Below are 21,200 nucleotides of genomic sequence, written 5' to 3'. Positions count from 1 at the left end.
CTATTAAGAAACTGAAGATGAGTCAAAGAAAATAAAATCACAAGGGAAATTAGACTGTTCTGAACTGAAAGAAAATGAAAACATTGTGGAAACATCTAAAATATAATATAAATATAACCATATAAAACTCTAGATTCAGAGAAAATTTACAGCATTGTCACTTAGAAAAGAAGGAAGCTTTTAAATCAATGTCCTAAATTTCCACCTTAAAAAACTAGAAAATGAAGAGCAAATTAAATCCTTAATAAGCAGATGACAAGAAAAAATTAAGAAGAGAAATCAATAAGATATAAAGTTGAAAACAATACAGTAAATCAATAAAACCAAAAGCTGATACTTAAATGAGTTAAATGGAGTACTTCTATTGATACTGACCAGAAATAAAACAGGAGACACAAATTGCCAATATTAAAAATGAAAGGAATATTGTAAACAACTTAAGCCATTCAACAACTTAGGTGAAATATACTCAAACCTCTTCAAAGATATAAATGACCAATGCTACCTTAAGAAAACATAGGTGAAATTCTACCCAAATGCTTGTAGGAAAAAAAAAAAAAAAAGAGTAGGAAACACTTCCCAATGCATTTTGGGAGGCCACCACCATCTGATGGAAAAAACAGAAAAAACATTTAAAAAACACAAAATTATAGACCTATCCTTCATAAGCATAGAGATAATTTTAAAGAAAATATGTACACCAAATTCACAACATATAAAAATGATAATACCTAATGACTAACTAGGGTTTATCCCTAGAATGCAAGGCCAGTTTAGCATTTTTAAATCAACCCATTAAATTCACTATATTAACAGATAAAAGAAAAAAGACCATATTATCACCCTTTTAGAGGCAGGAAAAAATATACTAAATTCAACATCCATTCATAAAAATATTCTCATAAAACTAGATACAGAAGGGACTTTTCTTATCTTGATGAAGAGCACCTGCTAAAAGGGCTGGGCTAACATCATTTTTAGTGGTAAAGACTGAATACTTTCCAAGATCAAGAAGGGGATAAAGAAGTCTTCTCTAATCATTAAAATAAACACTGGATTTGAGGTTGTGTCCAATCAAAAGGCAACAAAAAGACCTATCAGGTTTCCAAATTGGACAGAAAGAAACAAAACTGTCTTTATTTGCAGGCAATATAGTCATCCCTGTATAAAATCTGAAGGAGTCTATACAACAATAAAATAAATAAAATTTATAAAGCTACTAGGGCTAATAAGTGAGTTTAGTAAAGTTGAAGGATAAAATAAAATCAATACAAAAATCAATTGTATTGCCACATACTCATAAAGAACCATAAGAAACTGAAATTAAAAATACAATTCAGAATATTAGAAAAAATACTATTTATGTATAAATTTGACAAAAGATGTTACTAAGAAAAATTAGAGGATACTTAAATAAAATGAAAGCTATACTATGTTCATGGATAAAAAGACTCAACATTTTAAAAATGTCAATTCTCCTAAAATTTATTTACAGATTCAATTCAATTCCCATAAAAATTCCAGCAGAATATTTTGTAAAGATTGAGTTGATTGTAAATTTTATATATAAATATAAAGAAAGTAGAGTAGTCAATAAAGTTTTGAAAAGAAGAACAAAGTTGGAGGATTTACACGATCTGATTTCAAGGCTTCTTTATAGCTTATTAGCAAGACAATTTATATTAGTGTAAATAGAGACATATTGATTAATAGAACAGAATAGAGAACCCAGTAATAAACCAATACATATATGGTCAATTAATTTTCAACAAAGGAACCAGGCCATGCAATGGGTAAAGAATAACCTTTAAAGAAATAGTGATGGAACATTGGATGTTAAAAAAATATATAAACCTTACTTCACACTATATACAAAATTAGCTTGAACTCAATCACAGATCTAAATATATGAGCAAAAACTATAAAAACTTCTAGGTAAAAACTTTGGAAAAACTCTTAGTGACTTTGGATTTGGCAAAGATTCTTAATTAGGCCATAAAAAGAACTTAGCATAAAAGAAAAAACTTCAGCCCTATCCGGTTTGGCTCAGTGGTAGAGCATCGGCCTGCAGACTGAAGGGTCCCAGGTTCGGTTCCGGTCAAGGGCATGTACCTTGGTTGTGGGCACACCCCGGATGTGCCCGCAACCAAGGTACATGCCCTTGACTGGAATTGAACCTGGGACCCTTCAGTCCGCAGGCCGACTCTCTCTATCCACTGAGCCAAACCAGTTAGGGCAATAAAATATATTAAAAAAGAAAAAGATAAAACTTCATAAAATGATAATCGAAATTTTAAACCTTTGCTCTTCAATGAACACTATCACTTAATAAAAAGCAAGTCATAACTGGGAGAACATATTTGCAAAACATATAGGTGACAAAGGACTTGCATTTAAAATACAGAAAGAACTTTAAGCTCAATAACACAAACAGGGAATAGATGGCTTCCAGTCAAGATGGAAGAGTAGATAAACTCTGTGCTCCCCTCTTCCCATGGCCACATCAAAATTAAAACTAAATTATAGCCAAAACCGGTTTGGCTCAGTGGATAGAGCGTCGGCCTGCGGACTGAAAGGTCCCAGGTTCGATTCCGGTCAAGGGCATGTACCTTGGTTGCGGGCACATCCCCAGTAGGGGGTGTGCAAGAGGCAGCTGATCGATGTTTCTCTCTCATCGATGTTTCTAACTCTCTATCCCTCTTCCTTCCTCTCTGTAAAATATCAATAAAATATATTTAAAAAAACAAACAAACAAACAAAAAAAAAACAAAAAACTAAATTATAGAACAACCATCATGGAGAACCACCCATAGACTGGCTGAAGAGGATTCCTATAACTGAGGATATAAAGAAGCCACAATGAGACTGGTAGGAGGGGTGGGTATCCAATACAGAAGAGTCCCCCGCTCAGTGTGGTGGAGTTCCCTCTTAAGGAGAGAGTGGTCGCAGCCCCACACGAGGCTCCCCAAACGGGGGCATCAGTGCTGGGAAGAGGATTCCACATAACATCAGGCTGTGAAAACTGGTAAGGATTGTGTCCCAGAGAAATAAGGGCTAAAAAGAGACCAAGGTACTGCAGGACTTAAAGAGACAGCACACAGACTCATTCACTCTCAAACTCACTTGCTCAAAACTCCAGCACATGGGCAACTTAAAAAGCACCAGGGGCATATGGGATGGGACTACTAGTAAACTGACTAACCTCAGGGTGAGGCCTGGAGGGGCAAGGGTTGAGGCAACTATTTCCGGAAAAGGAAGTGCTGGCAGGCATTCCATTGCTGAACTTTTATCCCATCTAGACTACAGGTGCAGACAGATGCTAGTCAATAATAAAAAATAACTCTCAACAAACAAAAGCCTTGGACCAGATGGCTTCCTAGGTAAATTTTAACAAACATTAAAAGAAGAATTAATACCTATGCTTCTTAAACTATTCTCAAAATTGAAGAGGGAAGGCTCCCAAACTCATTTTACAAAGCCAGCATTACCTTGATACCAAAACCAGACAAAGACACTACACAAAAGAAAATTATAGGCCAATATCTCTCATGAATACAGATGTAAAAATACTCAACAAAATATTAGCAATCTGAATTCAGCAAAACATTAAAAAGATCATACACCATGTTCAAATGAGACTTATTTCCGAGGTAACATTGATTCAATATCTGTAAGTCAATTAACGTGACACACCACATAAAATAAAGGCTAAAAGTCACATGATCATATCAAAAAATGCAGAAGCAGCATTTGACAAAATCCATCATCCATTGTTGCTAAAAACTCTCAGCAAAGTGGGGATAGAGGCAACATACCTCAACATCATAAAGGCCCTATATGGCTAATAATATGCCCAACAGTGAAAAGCTGAAAGCTTTTCTTTAAGATCAGGAGTAAGACAAGATGTCCACTTTCACCACTTCCAATCAACATAATATTGGAAATCCTAGCCAACCAATCAAGAAAACTAGAAAAAGGCATCCTAATGGGAAGGAAGAAGTAAAACTATATTTTTTGCAGATGACATAATATAGAAAACCCTAAAGGTTCCATAAAAAATATTAGAACTAATAAACGAATTCAGTAAAGTAGAAGAATACAAAATTAATATTCAGAAATTGGTTGCATCTTTACACATCAACTAGAGGCCCGGTGCACAAAATTTGTGCATGGGGTAGAGTCCCTAGGCCTGGCCAGTGATCAGGGCGGATTGGGGCCTTCTGGCTGCTGGCTGGGGCCCTCCTTCGTTCAGCGCACGTCATAGCGAGTGGTCCAACTCCGAGTTGGTTGAACTCCAGGGGGAACAATTTGCATATTAGCCTTTTATTATATAGATAACAAACTACTAAAAGAGAAATTAAAAACAATCCCATTTACAATTGCATAAAAAAATACCTAGCCTGGCTGGTGTGGCTCAATGGTTGAGCATCAACCTATGAATCAGGAGCTCATGGTTCGATTTCTGGTCAGAACACAAGCCTGGGTTGTGGGCTTGATCCCCAGTAGGGGGTATGCAGGAGGCAGCCAATGAATGATTCTCTCTCATCATTGATGTTTCTATCTCTCCCTTCCTTTCTCTGAAATCAATAAAAATATATTTTAAAAAATATCTAGGAAAAAATTTAACCAAGGAGGTAAAAGACCTGTAAGCAGAAAAGTACAAAAGATATTGAATTTACAAATAAATAATAAGCTTTGTTCAGATAAGAAGAATTAACATTGTTAAATGTTCACACTACCCAAAACAATCTACAGATTCAGAGCAATTCCTATTAAAATACCAATGAACAAATAATTATAAAATTTCTAAAAATCAATCAATCTATCAATCAAACAAACAAACCCCCACAAAAGACTGCTAATAGCCAAAGTAATCTTGACAAAAAAGAACAAAGTTTGAGGTATCACACTACTTAATATCAAACTACAAGGCTATAGTAATCAAAACAGCATGGTACTGGCATCAAAACAGACACATAGACCAATGAAAGAGAAGAGACAGCCCAGAAATAAACCCACACCTAATCTAATCTATGAAAAAGGATGCAAGAATATACAACGAGGTAAAGACTATCTCCTTAAAACTCTGTGACATAGTATTTAGCAATATGTTTTTGGATATGTCTCCCTGGACAAGGGAAACAAAGAAAAAATAAACAAATGGTGCTAAATTGAATTTAAAAGTTTTTGCACAGAAAATGAAACCATCGACAAAACAAAAAGACAACCTACTGAATGGAAGAAGATATTCACCAATGATACCCATTAAGGGATATTAAAAATATATAAAGAACTCATAAAACTTAACACCAAAAACACAATCTGATTAAAAAATGGGCAGAGGACCCACACAGATATTTCTGTAGAGTCCAAAAGACGTAAAAGAAAATGCTCAGAATCACTAATCATAAGGGAAATATAATATAAAACTATAATGAGATATTACCTCACACCTACAAGAATGGTTATCATCAATAAATCAACAAACAAATGTTGACGATGTGGAGAAAGGGAATCCTCTGGTACTTTGGTGGGATTGCAAATTGTGCAGTCACTATGGAAAACAGTGGCTGAAATTAAAAATAGAACTATCATATGACCCAGCAATCCCACTTCTGGGCATTTATTTGAAGAAAACAAAAATACAACTGAAAAAGATACATGCACCCCCATGTTCACTGCAGCATTATCTACAGCACTTAACCTTAGAAAACAACCTAAATGTACATCAATGGATGAATGGACAAAGAAATTGTGATATATATATATATATATATATATATATATATATATATATATATATATATATATATATAGTGGAATATTACTTGGCCACAAAAAAGAATGAAATTTATCATCTGCCACAACATAGATGGTCCTAAAGGGTATTATGCTAAGTAGAATAAATTAGAGAAAGACAAATACTATATGATCTCCCAAATGACCTCACATTTTTAGTGGAATCTAAAAAAAAAAAAAGTCTAAGCTCACAGATAAAGCAAACATATTGCTGCTAATCAGAGATGGGGTGTGGGGGTGGGTGAACTGACTGAAGGGGATCAAAAGGAACAAACCTACAGTTATAAAAAACACAAGTCATGGCAATGTAATGTACAGCATGTAACAAGTTACTATTACTGTATGGCATAGTTCAGTGGTCGGCAAACTGCGGCTCGCGAGCCACATGCGGCTCTTTGGCCCCTTGAGTGTGGCTCTTCCACAAAATACCACGGCCTGGGTGAGCCTATTTTGAAGAAGTGGCGTTAGAAGAAGTTTAAGTTTAAAAAATTTGGCTCTCCAAAGAAATTTCAATCGTTGTACTGTTGATATTTGGCTCTGCTGACTAATAAGTTTGCTGACCACTGGCATAGTTAAAAGTTGCTAGCAAAGTAAATCTTAAAGGTTCTTATTACACACACATTTTTTGTAACTATGTATGGTGACTGTATGTCAGCTAGACTTATTGTGGTGAAAGAAGTTCAACAAGTAATTTTAATGATTAACCAGAAAAAATTTATAGATGGCTTGGCCAGTGTGGCTCAGTAGTTGAGCATTGGCCCATGAACCAGGAGGTCACAGTTTGATTCTCGGTCAGGGCACACGCCTCGGTTGCAGGCTCGATCTCCAGTAGCGGGGGCATGCAGGAGGCAGTCAATTGATATTTCTCTCATCAATGTTTCTATCTTCTAGCCCTCTCCCTTACTCTCTTTAAAATGAATAAAAATGTATTTTAAAATATTATAAAAAATTTATAGATGAAGCCTTTTTTGACATGTAAAAAGAAACAAGGATGCCTATCATCACTCCTAGTCTACATGTATTGGAGATTCTTAGCACAAAAGAGAAAAAACACATAATATTCAGAGAAACGATTAGAATTTTTAAAATTTAGCAAGATTGTTAGATACAAAAATCAACTGTATTTCTATATACCAAGCATAGTAGAAAGTGAAACTTAAGTAAGAATATCATACACAAAGCCATCTAAAAACACTAAATACCCAGAAATAAATCCAAGAAAAAAATGTGTAATATGTACACAGGCCCGGTGTACAAAATTTGTGCATGGGGGTGGGGAGAGGGTCCCCTCAGCCCAGCCTGCACCCTCTCCAATCCGGGACCCCTTGGGGGATGATCCCCAGGATCAGGCCTAGACCGGCAGTCGGACATCCTTCTCACAATCCAGGACCGCTGGCTCCTAACTGCTCACCTGCCTGCCTGCCTGCCTGATCGCCCCTAACTGCCCCCACTACCAACCTGATCACCTCTAACTGCCTCTTCCCTGATATCTAACCGGCCTGATTGCCCCAACTGCTCCTCCCACCAGTCTGGTTGCCCCTTACTGCCCCCCCCTGCTGGCCTGGTTGACCCTAACTGCCCCCCACTGCTGGACAGGTCACCCCTCACTGCCCCCCTCCCGCCAACCTGGTCGCCCCTAACTGCATCTGCCTGCTGACCTGATCGCCCCCAACTGCTCCCCCCGCTGGCCTGGTCATCCCTAACTGCCCCCCCCCTGCTGGCCTGGTTGCCCCCAACTGCCCCCCAGCCTAATCACCCCCAACTGCCCCCCCCCTGCCAGCCTAGTTGCCCCACACAGCCTGCTGTTCAGTCATTTGGTTGTCCCTCATTGACTCCCCCCACCCCCTGCCGGCCTGGTCACCCCATGCAGCCTGCTGTTCAGTCGTTTGGTCATCCCTCACTAACCCCCCTGCCGGCCTGGTCACCCCATGCAGCCTGCTGTTCAGTCATTTGGTCATCCCTCACTGCCCGCCCTGCTGGCCTGGTTGTCCCACGCAGCCTGTTGTTCAGTCGTTTGGTCGTCCCTCACTAACCCCCCTGCTGGCCTGGTCGCCCCATGCAGCCTGCTGTTCAGTCGTTTGGTCGTCCCTCACTAACCCCCCTGCTGGCCTGGTCGCCCCATGCAGCCTGCTGTTCAGTTGTTTGGTCGTCCCTCACTAACCCCCCTGCCGGACTGGTCGCCCCATGCAGCCTGTCCAGCAGTTCGTCTGTTTGTTTTGTTTGTGATGGCCCCTGGCTTTACATATATATGGATAATAAGCTGCAATGCATTAAATTTTTTAAAAGATTTAAATAAATGGATTTACTCATCGGTTGTAGAGTCAATGCTGTATGAATGCCAATTCTTTCAAAATTGATCTATATGCTCAATGTAATTCAAAGTGAACATGGCACCTGAATAATTTGTGGAAAATGATGTTACTTTAAAAATTTATACAAAAATATAAAGTGGCAATCTTATAGAAGGAAAACAAAGCTGGAAAATTACTGTACCAGATATCTATTATGAAGGCACAGTAGTGAAAACTCTATGGTATCAGCACAAGAATGGACAAGTAGATTAGTGCAGTGGTCAGCAAACTCATTAGTCAACAGAGCCAAATATCAACAGTACAACGATTGAAATTTCTTTTGAGAGCCGAATTTTTTAAACTTAAACTTCTAACACCACTTCTTTAAAATAGACTCGCCCAGGCCGTAGTATTTTGTGGAAGAGCCACACTCAAGGGGCCAAAGAGCCGCATGTGGCTCGTGAGCCGCAGTTTGCCGACCACGGGATTAGTGGAACAAAATGAAAAGTATGGAAATAGAAACATATGGTAATGGGGACTTTTATGAAAAAACGGACATATTTGTAGAGCTGTAGGATGCAGTCTTTTTATTAATTGGTATTGGGTAAATTGGTATGAAAAACTTTTGGGAAAAAATTAAACTTGATCATTACTTTACCCCCAACACAAAAATCAACTCCAGGGATAACTGATCTTAAATGTAAAAAGTAGAATATTAAAGCTTCTAGAAGGACCTGAAAGTATCTTTATTTATTTATTTTAAAATATATTTTTATTGATTTCAGAGAGGAAGGGAGAGGGGAGAGAGATGAAAACATCAATGATGAGATAGAATCATTGACTGGCTGCCTCCTACATGCCCTTTACTGGGGATCAAGCCTGCCACCCGGGCATGTGCCCTGGACTGGAATCAAACCCAGGACCCTTCAGTCCACAGACCGACGCTCTATCCATTGAGCAAAACCAGCTAGGATGAAAATACCTTTATTTTGAGATAGGAAAATATTTCTTAAACACAACACAAAAAACACCAAATAAAGAAAAGGAAAAGATTGATTATTAAAATTAGTAATTCTGATAATCAAAAGATACCATTAAGAGAGTAAAAGAGCAAGCCAGAAGGAGGAAATATATGCAAGAGTCACTTCTGAAATATAAAAAGAACTCTTTACAAATCAGTATGAACAAATACAGGCAACCTAGTACAAAAAGACTTGAAAAGGCTCTGTGTATAGGAGGATATCAGTGTTTAATAAACTCAATCTTATTAATCAAAGAATATGCAAATTGAAACATAATTAGATATCTCTACATAACTTACCATAATGGCTAAAATATAAAAGACTTGACCATTACTGGCAAGGATGTAGAGTAACTAGAAATTTCATATCATGCTGCTTAAGTAGAAACTGATACAAACATTTTAAAAAAACTTGTTTAGAAGTATTTACTGAAATTGACCCTGCAACATAACTCCAAAAATAAAAATTTACATTTTTTATAAAATGTATTAAAAGTATAATAATATTCACAGGAAATTATTTTGTGGCCAAAAACTAGAAACAATGTAAATCTCCAACAAAAAAATAATTTGTGCTGTATATATTTCTAAATGGTCTACTATATAGCAATAAAAATGAATAACCCACTGCTATACACAATAATGAATGAGTCTCACAAATATTATATTGAATAGAGGAAAGTAGATGGAAAATTACATATGGCATGTGCTCTGAATGGAATGTTTGTGTTCCCCTCAAATCATAACTCCCATTGTGATATGCCCTCGTAAGTGAAATAAGTGACCTTGCAAAAGAGACCTCTCTCACCTCCTCTGCCATATAAGGACAGAGCAAGAAAACTACTGTCTATGAATTAGGAAGAGCACCCTCTCCAGACACCAAATCTGCTGATGCCTTGATCTTGGACTTTTCAATCTTCAGAACTATGAGAAATAAATGTTTGTTCTTTAAGCTACCCAATCTATTATATTCTTGTTATAGCAGCCTGAATTGATGAAGGATGTTTCCATTTATAAAATTCAAACAACAGGAAAGACTAATCTATGATGTTAGAAGTCAGGCTAATAGATATCTAGCTGGGAGAAAAGGAAAGTAGTGAATCAAACTGTGACCTCCTGGCTCATGGGCCAAAGGAGGAAGAATGAGTAAGACTTCTGTGTACTGGAAATGTTCCCTCCCTCCGTCCCTTCTTTCTCTCTCTCTTTCTTTTTTAATTGGGGTGACATCCTATGTAATAAAAGTCTAATATGCTAAGTGTCCGGTTATCCAGTTGTCCATTCAACCAATCAAAGCGTAATATGCTAATGATATGCTAAGGCCACTCAACTGCTCGCTATGACATGCACTGACCACCAGGGGGCAGATAGTCGACCGGTCGACCAGTCGCTATGATGTGCACTGACCACCAGGGGGTAGATGCTCCAACCAGTAGGTTTGCTGGGGTCCAGCCGATCGGGCCAGACATGCCCTGGAGCCTTCCCGTGGTCCCTCACCGGTTGGCCAACCTCCCGCGTCCCTCCCTGGTCCTGATCGTGCACCGGTGGGGTCCCTCGGCCTGGCCTGCGCCCTCTCACAATCTGGGATCTCTTGGGGGATGTCAGAGAGCTGGTTTGGTCCTGATCCTGCAGGCCAGGCCAAGGGACCCCACTGTTGCACAAATTCATGCACTGGGCCTCTAGTTGGTTAATAAAATTATATAGGTTTGCAGTGTACAATTCTATGACACATCATCTGTATATGGCATTGGCCAAATCTCCTTCCATCATCATATATTTGACCCTACTTACAATTTACAACACCCCTCCCCACCAGCCCCCCTTCCCTTTGGTAACTACTGATGGCTGTAACTATGAGGTTTTATATGTCTTGTTTATTCATTTGTTCCCTTCAGTTTTATGAGTGAAATCATTATGATTCTTAAGTCGTTCTGTCTGACTTATTTTGCTTAGTATGCTTAGCATAATATTCTCAAGATCCATCCATGTTATGGCAAATGGCAGTATTTCATCTTTTCTTATGGCTGAGTAGTATTCTATTGCATATATGTACCACATCTTCTTTATTTAATCATCAATCAAAAGACACTTTGGTTGTTTCTATGTCTTGGCCACTGTGAATAATAGCAATGTTCTATTTCTTGATCTTGGCAATGGTTAACTTGGTTCTCTAGTGATAGATCACTGAGCTCACTGAGATATGTAGCTGTATATCTATATTTAATGTATTTGTCTGCATGTATTTGACACAAAATAAATTTTGAAAAGCTTATTTACCTGTTTTTTCTGTGTTCTGTTCCTGTTTTCCAGCCAATCATCCATTTGTTCCTCAATTTCTTCTATAGAAGTTCCATGATCATATGATTGAATATATGCACTTTCCAAAGGCGTATACACAGGAAATTCTGGTTTTGGTTTTTTTACTTTAACTTTCTTCGGCTCTAAAATATGTTTAAAAGAACAAAAATAATTTTTAATATTTTATTCATAGACTATATCTTGAAAGAACACCTATTTTCCATCAAACTATTTAGCTATAGGTTTTAGTGTGCATTTTCCACTGCATGCATTGTTTTAAAATAAAACTTAGAGGCCCTGGTGAGGTAGCTCAGTTGGTTAGAGCATCATCCTGATACACCAAGGTTGTGGGTTCGATTCCCAGTCAGGCACAAACAAAAAGCAACCAATGAATGCATAAATAAGTGAAACAACAAATTGATGTTTCTCTCTCTCAAATCAATAAAAACCAAAACAAAATCCCCAGAGATGCTGATGATGATATAATCATCATATCAATTTGTATACATCTTTAGTTTTCAAAGTACTTTCCCTATGATTTCAGTTATATGTGGAATCCGAAGAATAAAATAAATGAACAAACAAAATAGAAACAGACTTATAGATACAGAGAACAGACTGATGAATGCCAGAAGGGAGGGCCATTAGGGGGCTGGGTGAAAAAGGTGAAAGGATTAAGAAGTACTAATTGGTAGTTATGATAGGGACATAAAGTAAAGCACAGGGAATATAGTCAACAATGCTGTAATAACTATGCATGCCAGGTGGATACCTGAAATACTGGGGGAACACTTCGTGAACTATATTATTATATAACTGCTATGATGTACACCAGAAACTAATACAAAATAACATTGAATGTAAACTGTAATTTAAAAATAAAAATTTTAAAAACTGGGAAAAAAGTACTTTACATGAAACATTTCATTTCTGGCACAATTGAAAAAGCCTGGTCATTAGTGTTTTAATCCTACCTTTACCACCTAATAGTTAAATATTGGGCAAGTAACTTAACTATTTGATCAAGTGTCATTTTCTGATCTGTAAAAGAAAGCTAAATCTAACCTCATAAATTTGATGTAAAAAAGAAATATATACCCCCTATCAAAGTATCTGGCACAAAATGGTATACATTTATCTTTTCAATATTTACAAAGGCAAACTTAATCTGGCAGCATCAGGGGTAGTTATCAATAGCTAGTTATCAACTGGCCTCTTCATTAAGTCCCATTTTGATTAGAGAGTTAACATTGAGAAGCAACTACATTCTTAATTACTACTGTCAAAATCACACAGCCTTATAACCATATCTTTACCATCCTGTGTGTGTGTGTGTGCTTGCATGTACTATAACTTAATAAAATTTATGGGCATAGGAATAGACAAAATCCTGGATGAGAAAAGAGAACCTATAAATATTTCAATTCAGTGGGAAAAGGATTTAATAAATGATGCTGGCACAACTGAATATCAATTTGAAAAAATAACAACTAAGACACATACAAAAATAAATCCCAGGTAGATAGACGACTTAATACCAAAACAATAAAAATCTTGCGATGAGAAATCTAAAATACTACTTGTACTATTTAAAGAAAGGAAATCTTAACTAGAAACCCAGTTGCGATAAAAAAGATAAAAGATAGAATAACAAATCAAGAGAGAAATAATAGATTTGTAAAGAACTTCTACATGTCAAAGTACAAACAAAAGATTGATAAACAGACTATAAAGTATCAAGGGGATAAACAGCCCAACAGAAAAAAAGGCCAAAATTAATGTACATCCTAATATATAAAAACCCAGGGTCCGTAACAACCAACCAAAAACCCGACTGAACACCAGAAGTCAGTCCTGCAGTCAGCACTGACTGCTGCTGGTGCAGGCACAGAGACCCAGCACTGACTGCCAAGGGGGCTGTGTATCATGCCCGGAAAGAGGCCTGGAGAGAGAGGCAGGGTCTGATCCACAGCCTCCGTGGCAGCTGTTGATCAGCCGTTGCCTCTCTCTTTCTCTTCAGGCTTCAGCAGCAGCTGCGCCTCTGTTTCTCCCTGGGCCTCCACAGGGGCTGCTGATCAGCCCCGCCTCTCTGATACGGCCCGGATATAGGCCTGAAGATGCTGACTGGCATAGAAACTGACCAATCAGAACCAAATCTGGGTGAACTGTGAGGAGCCAATGGCTGCCTAAGAGGCGGAGCTGTTGACGGTGACTGGCATAGAAACCGACCAATCAGAACCAAATTGGCCAGCAGGGGAGGGAAGTTGGTGGTGAGATCAGGCCTGCAGGGGAGGGCAGTTGGGAGCGATATCAGGCTGGCAGGGGAGGGCAGTTAGGGGTGATCAGGCAGGCAGGCAGGTGAGCAGCTAAGAGCCAGCGATCCCGGATTGCAAGAGGGATGCCCGACTGCGGGTTTAGGCCTGAACCCTGTGGGATCGGGCCTAAACTGGCAGTCGGACATCTCCCAGGGGTCCCCAATTGGAAAGGATGAAGGCTGGCTGAGGGAACCCCCCTCTACGCATGAATTCCGTGCACCAGGCCACTAGTTAAGAATATAGTGCTGTGGGAAACAGTTCTGTTTAGAAAGAATATTACCTTAATTAGAAATTATGTGGAATCTACTATTATATTTTATTTTATATTGCTTCAATACCTTAATATTTGCAGGCTTTTGATTTGCTGACTTAAAAAACCCCCACAACAAACCCTGACAACCATAACAGGAAATTAGTAACTTAAATGACATGTGAATTTGGTACAAACGTATCAACAATCACATCCAGTATCACCAGAGTACCATACAAGCCCAAATAGAAGGCCAGGTTTTTTTGTTTTTAAAAATATATATTTTTATTGATTTCAAAGAGGAAGGGAGAGGGAGAGAGAGATGGCAACATCAATGATGATGAGAGAGAACCATTGATCAGTTGCCTTCTGCATGACCCCTACTGGGGATTGAGCCCGCAACCCACGTATGTGCCCTTGACTGCAATCGAACCTGGGACCCTTCAGTCCATAGGCCGACGCTCTATTCATTGAGCCAAACTGGCCAGGGCTAGGTTTTTGTTTTTGAAAACGTTTTTAGAAAAGAAGAAGCCATAAAATTGACTCCACATGAAGAAGCCTGTCACATTACTCAGCTTCTCTCAATTTTTTATTTTATTTTGAACAAAGAACTGCTAAGGGACAGCCCACATAAATAAGAAACCATCTCATAAGAATTAATTTTGTCTGTTTATAGAGAACCACTTATGAAAAAGAAGTAAATAAATTTGGTTGTTTGTATTTATTTCTGAGGTGTTTCATCACCATTACAAGTGTTCGATGTCTTTTTAAATAAGCATTTAAAAATCACTTTAAAAAAGTAGTACAAAACTTCTAGTTCTGGAAAAATGGAGAAATACTTTTCCACAGTCATCCCACTAAGAAAAGCAAAAAGTCGAAATTTTTTTTTAGTCCTAAATTTTTGCATGAAACAAACACAACATGATTCTGAATATTGGAGAGAAGATAGACCAGCTAGGTATGGCAGGACTCAATGAACACCAAGGTGGTGAGTTGTTTGTTTGTTTTTTGCCTCATACATCCCAGACCAAAACAAAAAGGAAATTAAGAAAAGGAAAAAACAACCAAAACAGAACTTTTAGATAACAGCCATTCTACTTCAGGTAAGAAGAACTGACAAAACCCTTCCCATGCCAGCAAGGCTAATGGGAAGCCCAGACTCCTGCCACTGTGAGGCGGTAACAAGGCACCACAGTCTTCCCACCAGGGTGAGGTAGGAGAAGTCGTAGGAAGCCAGACTTTCATCCCTGCTGAGAGGTAATGAGGACCACCTTTCCCTGCAGAGTCAGTAGAGAACAAGTGAGTAGCCTGGATTTCCATATCCATCCAAGGAAAATGAGGTGTCCCTACCCTGCCCTTCCAGGATGGTTGCAGAGGAAGCAGAGAGGACACTCAGGGCTTTCACAGCTGCCCAGCAGCAATGAGGCAACCCCCATTCTTCCCCCCACCCCATTTCAGAAGCCAGGTGGGGAGCAGTGAGTAGACATTCTTGCCTATCCCAGCCAGGATGTTATCAGTGGAGGCCTACTGACAAGCAGGAACGCCCATACCTACCCACCCTGAGTATTCACAAGTACTCTCCCTCAGCTGTAATACAGGCCATGAAGGGAACCTGGACTCCCACCCCTACCTGACCATAACAGGGCAGCAACCTTGTCCTTCTTCTACTAGAGCTTTGTCAGAGAACATCAGGAAAAAGAAAATATTTAAATAAGATCCAGAGTCTTATAATGCCCCAAATGTACAAGTTTTAATAAAAAATACTCATCATATCAAGAATCAAGAATATCTCAATTTGAATGAAAAGAAAATCAACAGATGCCAACAAGATGAAAAAGATACCCAAATGATCTGACTAGGATTTTAAAGCAGCCATATAAAAATGTTTTGACAAGCAATAAGAAACACTCTTAAAATAAATAAAGAAATAAAAAGTCAACAGCAAAAAAAAAATACGAAAAGAAAAAGATCTTAAAAGTAGCAAGAGAGAAATGAAACCTTACCTGTGGAGGAAAAGCAATTCAAATGACAATAGAATTTGTATGCAAACACATGTAGCCAGAGTGAAGTGGCACAACATTTTCAAATGCTGAAAGTAAAGAACTGTTAACTTAAACTTTTGTATCTAGCCTAGCTGGTTTGGCTCACTGGATAGAGCATCGGCCTGCAGACTGTAGAGTCCTGGGTTTGATTCTGGTCAAGGGCACATGCCCGAGTTGCGGGCTCAATCCTCAGTAGGGGACATGCAGGAGGCAGCCGATCAATGATTCTCTCTCATCATTGATGTTTCTATTTCTCTCTCCCTCTCCCCTCTTCTCTGAAATCAATAAGAATATATTTTAAAAAAATTCTGTATCTAGTGAGCCCAGTCAGTGTGGCTCAGTGGTTGAGTATAGACTCAGGAACCAAGAGGTCACCGATTTGATTTTGGGTCCGGGCATAAGCCCAGGTTGCAGACTCAATCCCCAGTAGGGGGAGTGTAGGAGGCAGCTGGTTGTTTTTCTCTCATTATTGATGTTTCTCTCCCCTTCCTGTCTCTAAAAATCAATTTAAAAAGACATTAAAAAAAGAGGTTTTAGTTAAAAAAAAAAAATTCTGTGTCTAGTGAAAATATCCTTCAGGAACAAAGGGAAAACCAAGATAACTGTAGATGAAGGAAAACTAAGAAAATTTGTTACCAGGAGACCTGTCTGATAATGGCTAAAGGAAATTCTCCAAAAAGAAAAGAATAAAAAATTTTTTTAAAAAAATAGGAAAAAGAAAAAATAAGAGAAATATAAAAATATGGGTTAACACAATAGAGTTTTCCTCCTCCTCTTCAGTTTTCTAAGTTATGCTTCACAGCTGAATTACAATAACATTCAATATATGTAAAGAAAATACGTAAGACAATTATAAGTGGGAAGGATTAAGGGAGGAAATGCTTCTACATATCACTTGAAATGGTAAACTGTGGACAACAGTAGATGTATAAGTTATGTATATTTAATATATACCTAGAGCACCCACTAAAAAAGTTATACAAAGTGATACACTAAACAAACTATAAATAAATCCAAATAGAATTCTAAAAAAATATTCAAGTAACCCACAAAGAATCAGGAAAAAGAAAACAGGGAAATGAAAAAGAGAGAGAACAAAGAGAAAACAAAAATTAAAATGGCAGACTTAAGCCTTAACATATCAATAATTACATTAAATGCAAATGGTCTACATAGTCCAATTAAAACAGAGATTTATACAGTGGATAAAATATTGTGACCTATGTATATACTATCTACAAGAAACTTACTTCACATATAACAATATGGATGTTTGAAAGTAAAAAGATTGAGAAAGACACACTATACAAATATACAAATATTAACTAAAAGAAAGCAGTAGTAGTAGCTATATTAATATCAGGTAAGCAGACTATGAACCAAAGGTAAAAACATTATATAATGATTTTAAAAAATGTCAAGCCACCAAGAAGACATAGCAGTCCTAAGTGTATGTATGCAACAAACAACAGAGCTGCCAAATACATGATGTGAAAATGACAGAAACGAAGAAATAGAAAAAAAATCACAATTACTTTCAAAGACTTCAACATCCCTCTCTCAACAATTGATAGGATATCTAAACAGAAATCCACAAATATTTAGAATAAGTCAACTATACCATCATCCAACTAGATATAATTTGTATTTATATAATACTCTATTCAACAACAGCAGAATACACATTTCAAATGCTTATAAAATGTATACTAAAACACACCCCAACAAATTTAAATGAACTGAAATCATACAGGGTGAGCTTTCTGATGAAAATAGAACCAAGCTAGAAATCAGTAACAGAAAAATAATCGGAAAATCCTCAAAGACTTGGAAATTAAACCACATATTTCTAAATAATTCATGTATCGAAGAGGAAATCTCAAGATAAAAAAAGACAAACTGAATTAAATAATATAATTTATAAAAACATGTGAGACATACCAAAATGGTGCTATGAGTAAAATTTATAGTGCTAAAAGCTTACATTAAAAAAAGATGAAAAACCTCAAGTCAATAATCTAAGCTTCCACATCAAGAAACAAACAGCCCAGCCGGTGTTGCTCAGTGGTTGAGCATCAGCCTATGAACCAGGAGATCAAAGTTTGATGCCTGGGCTGTAAGCTTGATCCCTGCCAGGAACCAATTCCAACATGTCATAATTACAAGAGTTTCACCAAAAGGTTGAAGCTTGGGCGGCTCAACAAGGGTGAGCCACAAATGTAATTACCTGTTGGAATGGCTAAACAGCATCTCCCCCAAACCTGAATAGGATAATCGCTTGCTGCCAGACAGCTCAGAGAATCTTAAATCTGCATATTATTGCCTCCTGTTGGCCAAACACCTGAACAGCTGTAGGCTATTCCCCAAACTGACAATACCCTTTGATACCCTACCCTTTGAAGTGTATTATCTCCACCTTGCCTTAGGACAAATTGTGTTAATAAATACCACAGGGTCCTTAGACAAGGGTAAGGCTTCTAGCTCCTTTAGCTGAAGGTCCTCTGACCCCCAATGCCTTTCAAAATTATCTTTTGTCTATGGACTCCTTCTTGAATCTACGCATCAGCCCCTTTCTCCAGATTACCGAACCCTTTGTAAGACTGGGAAAAGAACCCTGGCAGATCCCCAGTAGGGGGTGTGCAGGAGGCAGCCAATCAATGATACTCTTTCATCATTGCTGTTTTTCTCTCTCTTGCCTTCCTCTCTGAAATAAAAATATTTTTTAAAAAGAAAAACAAAAAATCAAAAGATCTAAACAAGCAGAAGGAACAAAATAATGAAAATAAGAAAAATGAATGCAATGGAAAACAAAAGCAATAGAGAAAAATAAATGATACAAGTAAATGGTTCTTTGAAAAGATCAATAAAACTGATAAACATTTTGCAAAACTGACAAAGGAAAAGGGGAGAAAACAAAAGATACCAATATCAGCAGTGAAATAGGAAAAATTGCTATAAGACATGCAGATATCAAAAGGACAATAACTGAACATTAGGAAAAACCCTATACATAAATTTGACAATTTAGAAGAAATCAACCAATTGCTTGAAATATAGTAACTACCCCAACTCATCCATGAAACAGATACATGAAATAGACATTTAAAAAGCCCTATAAAGGTAATTCAATGTGTAATTTACAAACTCTGAGAAAATAAATATCCAGGCTTAGATAATTTGCTAATGAAATGTTTAAAGAATTAACAGTAATTCTACAGTTTCTCTCAGAAAAGAGGGAATATTTCCCAGTTCATTATATGATGCTAGTATTACCCTGATACTAAAATAATACAAAGACAGTACAAAAAGAGGAAACTATAAATCAATATCTCACATGAATATAGAAGCAAAAATCTCCAAAATATTAGCAAGTGGAATTGAGCAATATATATTAAAAAAACAAACAAACAAACAAAAAAACACACATACACAATGACCACGTGGTATTTACTACAGGGATGCAAGTCTGGTTCAATATTAAAGATTCAGATAGAGGAACCAAGATGGTAGCATACGTAAACACCAGTACTTGCACCCTCCCACAACCACATCAAAATTACAACTAAAATTCAGAACCACCATCATTCAGAACCCCCTGAAATCTGGCTGAATGAAAGTCCTACAATTATAGAAGTAAAGAAGAAAGCACATTAAGACTGGTAGGAGGGGCGGTGGCATGGAACTGGCTGGTCTGACACTCATGTGTGGTATGTTTTCAATCGGGGGCGGGAGGATATCTTGGCTGAGGAGGCCTCCTGTGAGGAGCAAAGGGTCCCAGCTCCACACCAGGACCCAGCCCAGGGTTCCAGTGTTGGGAAGAAGTCCCCATAACTTTGGGCTGTAAAAACCAGCAGGATGGTGGCTGACAGGGAGACTGCTGGGGTCCCTTTGGCACCCCTACTTAGATCCATCATTGGGCATGCAATGGGGACCACAGAACAAAAAGAAAACTTAATTCATGTTTTAAATTATAATGTCTGCAGATATAAAAGAAGTATTTGGCAGTAGGTTTTGATTACTTGATTTTGTTCTTAAATCATATATAGTACAAAGAAAAAGGTAAAGGAAATAACAAGTTTTTCTTCTATCTTTCCTACCCCCTTTTGTCTATTCAAATTTTAACCTTTACAATCAATTTATTTATTTAAATTTATTTTTATTGAGTTTATTGGGGTGACCCTGATTAATAAAATTATATAGGTTTCAGATATAAAATCCTATATATTCTATACCTGTATGTTGTGTTGTACGTTCACCAAACAAAGTCAACTCTTCTTCCAACACCATTTATTTCCCCTTTACTTTCTTCTAAATCCCCCTACCTACTTCCCCTCTTGTAATCACCACACTGTTGTCTGTATCTGAGTTTTTCCCCCTTTGCTTAAATCCCTTCACCTTTTTTTTTCTTTCTTTTTAAAAATCCTCATCTGAGTATATGTTTTATGGATATAAAAGGGAGAGAGAATGAGAAACATTGATAGGAGAGAAAATTATCAATCTGTTGCCTCCCAAATGCGCCCGACAGGATCCAACCCACAACATAGGTAGGTGTCCTGACTGGAAAATGAGCACGCAACCTTTTGGTATATGGGATGAAGCTCCAACCAACTGAGCCACACGGCCAGGATACCCTTCACCTTTTCCACCTAGATTCCAACCTTTTCCCCTCTACAGCTGTCAGTCTGTTCTCTATCTAAGTGTCTGTTTCTACTTTGTTAGTTTATTTTGTTCATGAGATCCCACATATGGGATATGATATGGTATTTGTCTTTGTCCGACTTATTTCACTTAGCATAATATTCTCCAGGTCCATCCATGCTTTTGCAAAAAGTAAGATTTCTTTATTTTTTATGGCCGAGTTGTATTCCATTGTGTAAATGTAACACAGCTACTGATGGACACTTGGGCTGTTTCCAAATCTTGGTTATTGTAAATAATGCTGCAATGAAATAGGGGTTCATATATGCTTTGGAATTAGTATTTTATTCTTCTTTGGATATATTCCCAGAAGTGGAATTGCTGGGTCATAAGACAGTTCCATTTTTAATTTTCTGAGGTAACTCCATACTGCTTTCCACAGTGGCTGCACCTATCTGTATTCCCACCAACAGTGCATAAGGGTTCCTTTCTCTCCACAGTCTTGCCAACAATTGTTGTTTGTTGATGATAGCCATCCTGACAGGTGTG

At 37.7% G+C, this 21,200-nt stretch overlaps 1 protein-coding gene across 1 annotated transcript in view; it reads right to left on the bottom strand.

Annotated features, from left to right (window-relative positions):
- DNAJC1 (DnaJ heat shock protein family (Hsp40) member C1) overlaps positions 1 to 21,200 on the bottom strand; it is a 252,179-nt gene that overhangs the window by 106,393 nt on the left and 124,586 nt on the right. The window contains exon 8 of the mRNA XM_080646065.1: positions 11,386 to 11,549. Within this exon, the coding sequence (XP_080502191.1) occupies positions 11,386 to 11,549 (164 nt within the window). The remainder of the gene's footprint in view (positions 1 to 11,385; positions 11,550 to 21,200) is intronic.

Source organism: Plecotus auritus (assembly GCF_963455305.1).
Source record: "Plecotus auritus genome assembly, chromosome: 1".
NCBI classification, from domain to species: Eukaryota; Metazoa; Chordata; class Mammalia; order Chiroptera; family Vespertilionidae; genus Plecotus; species Plecotus auritus.
This window is presented reverse-complemented; position numbering and strand designations above follow the sequence as displayed.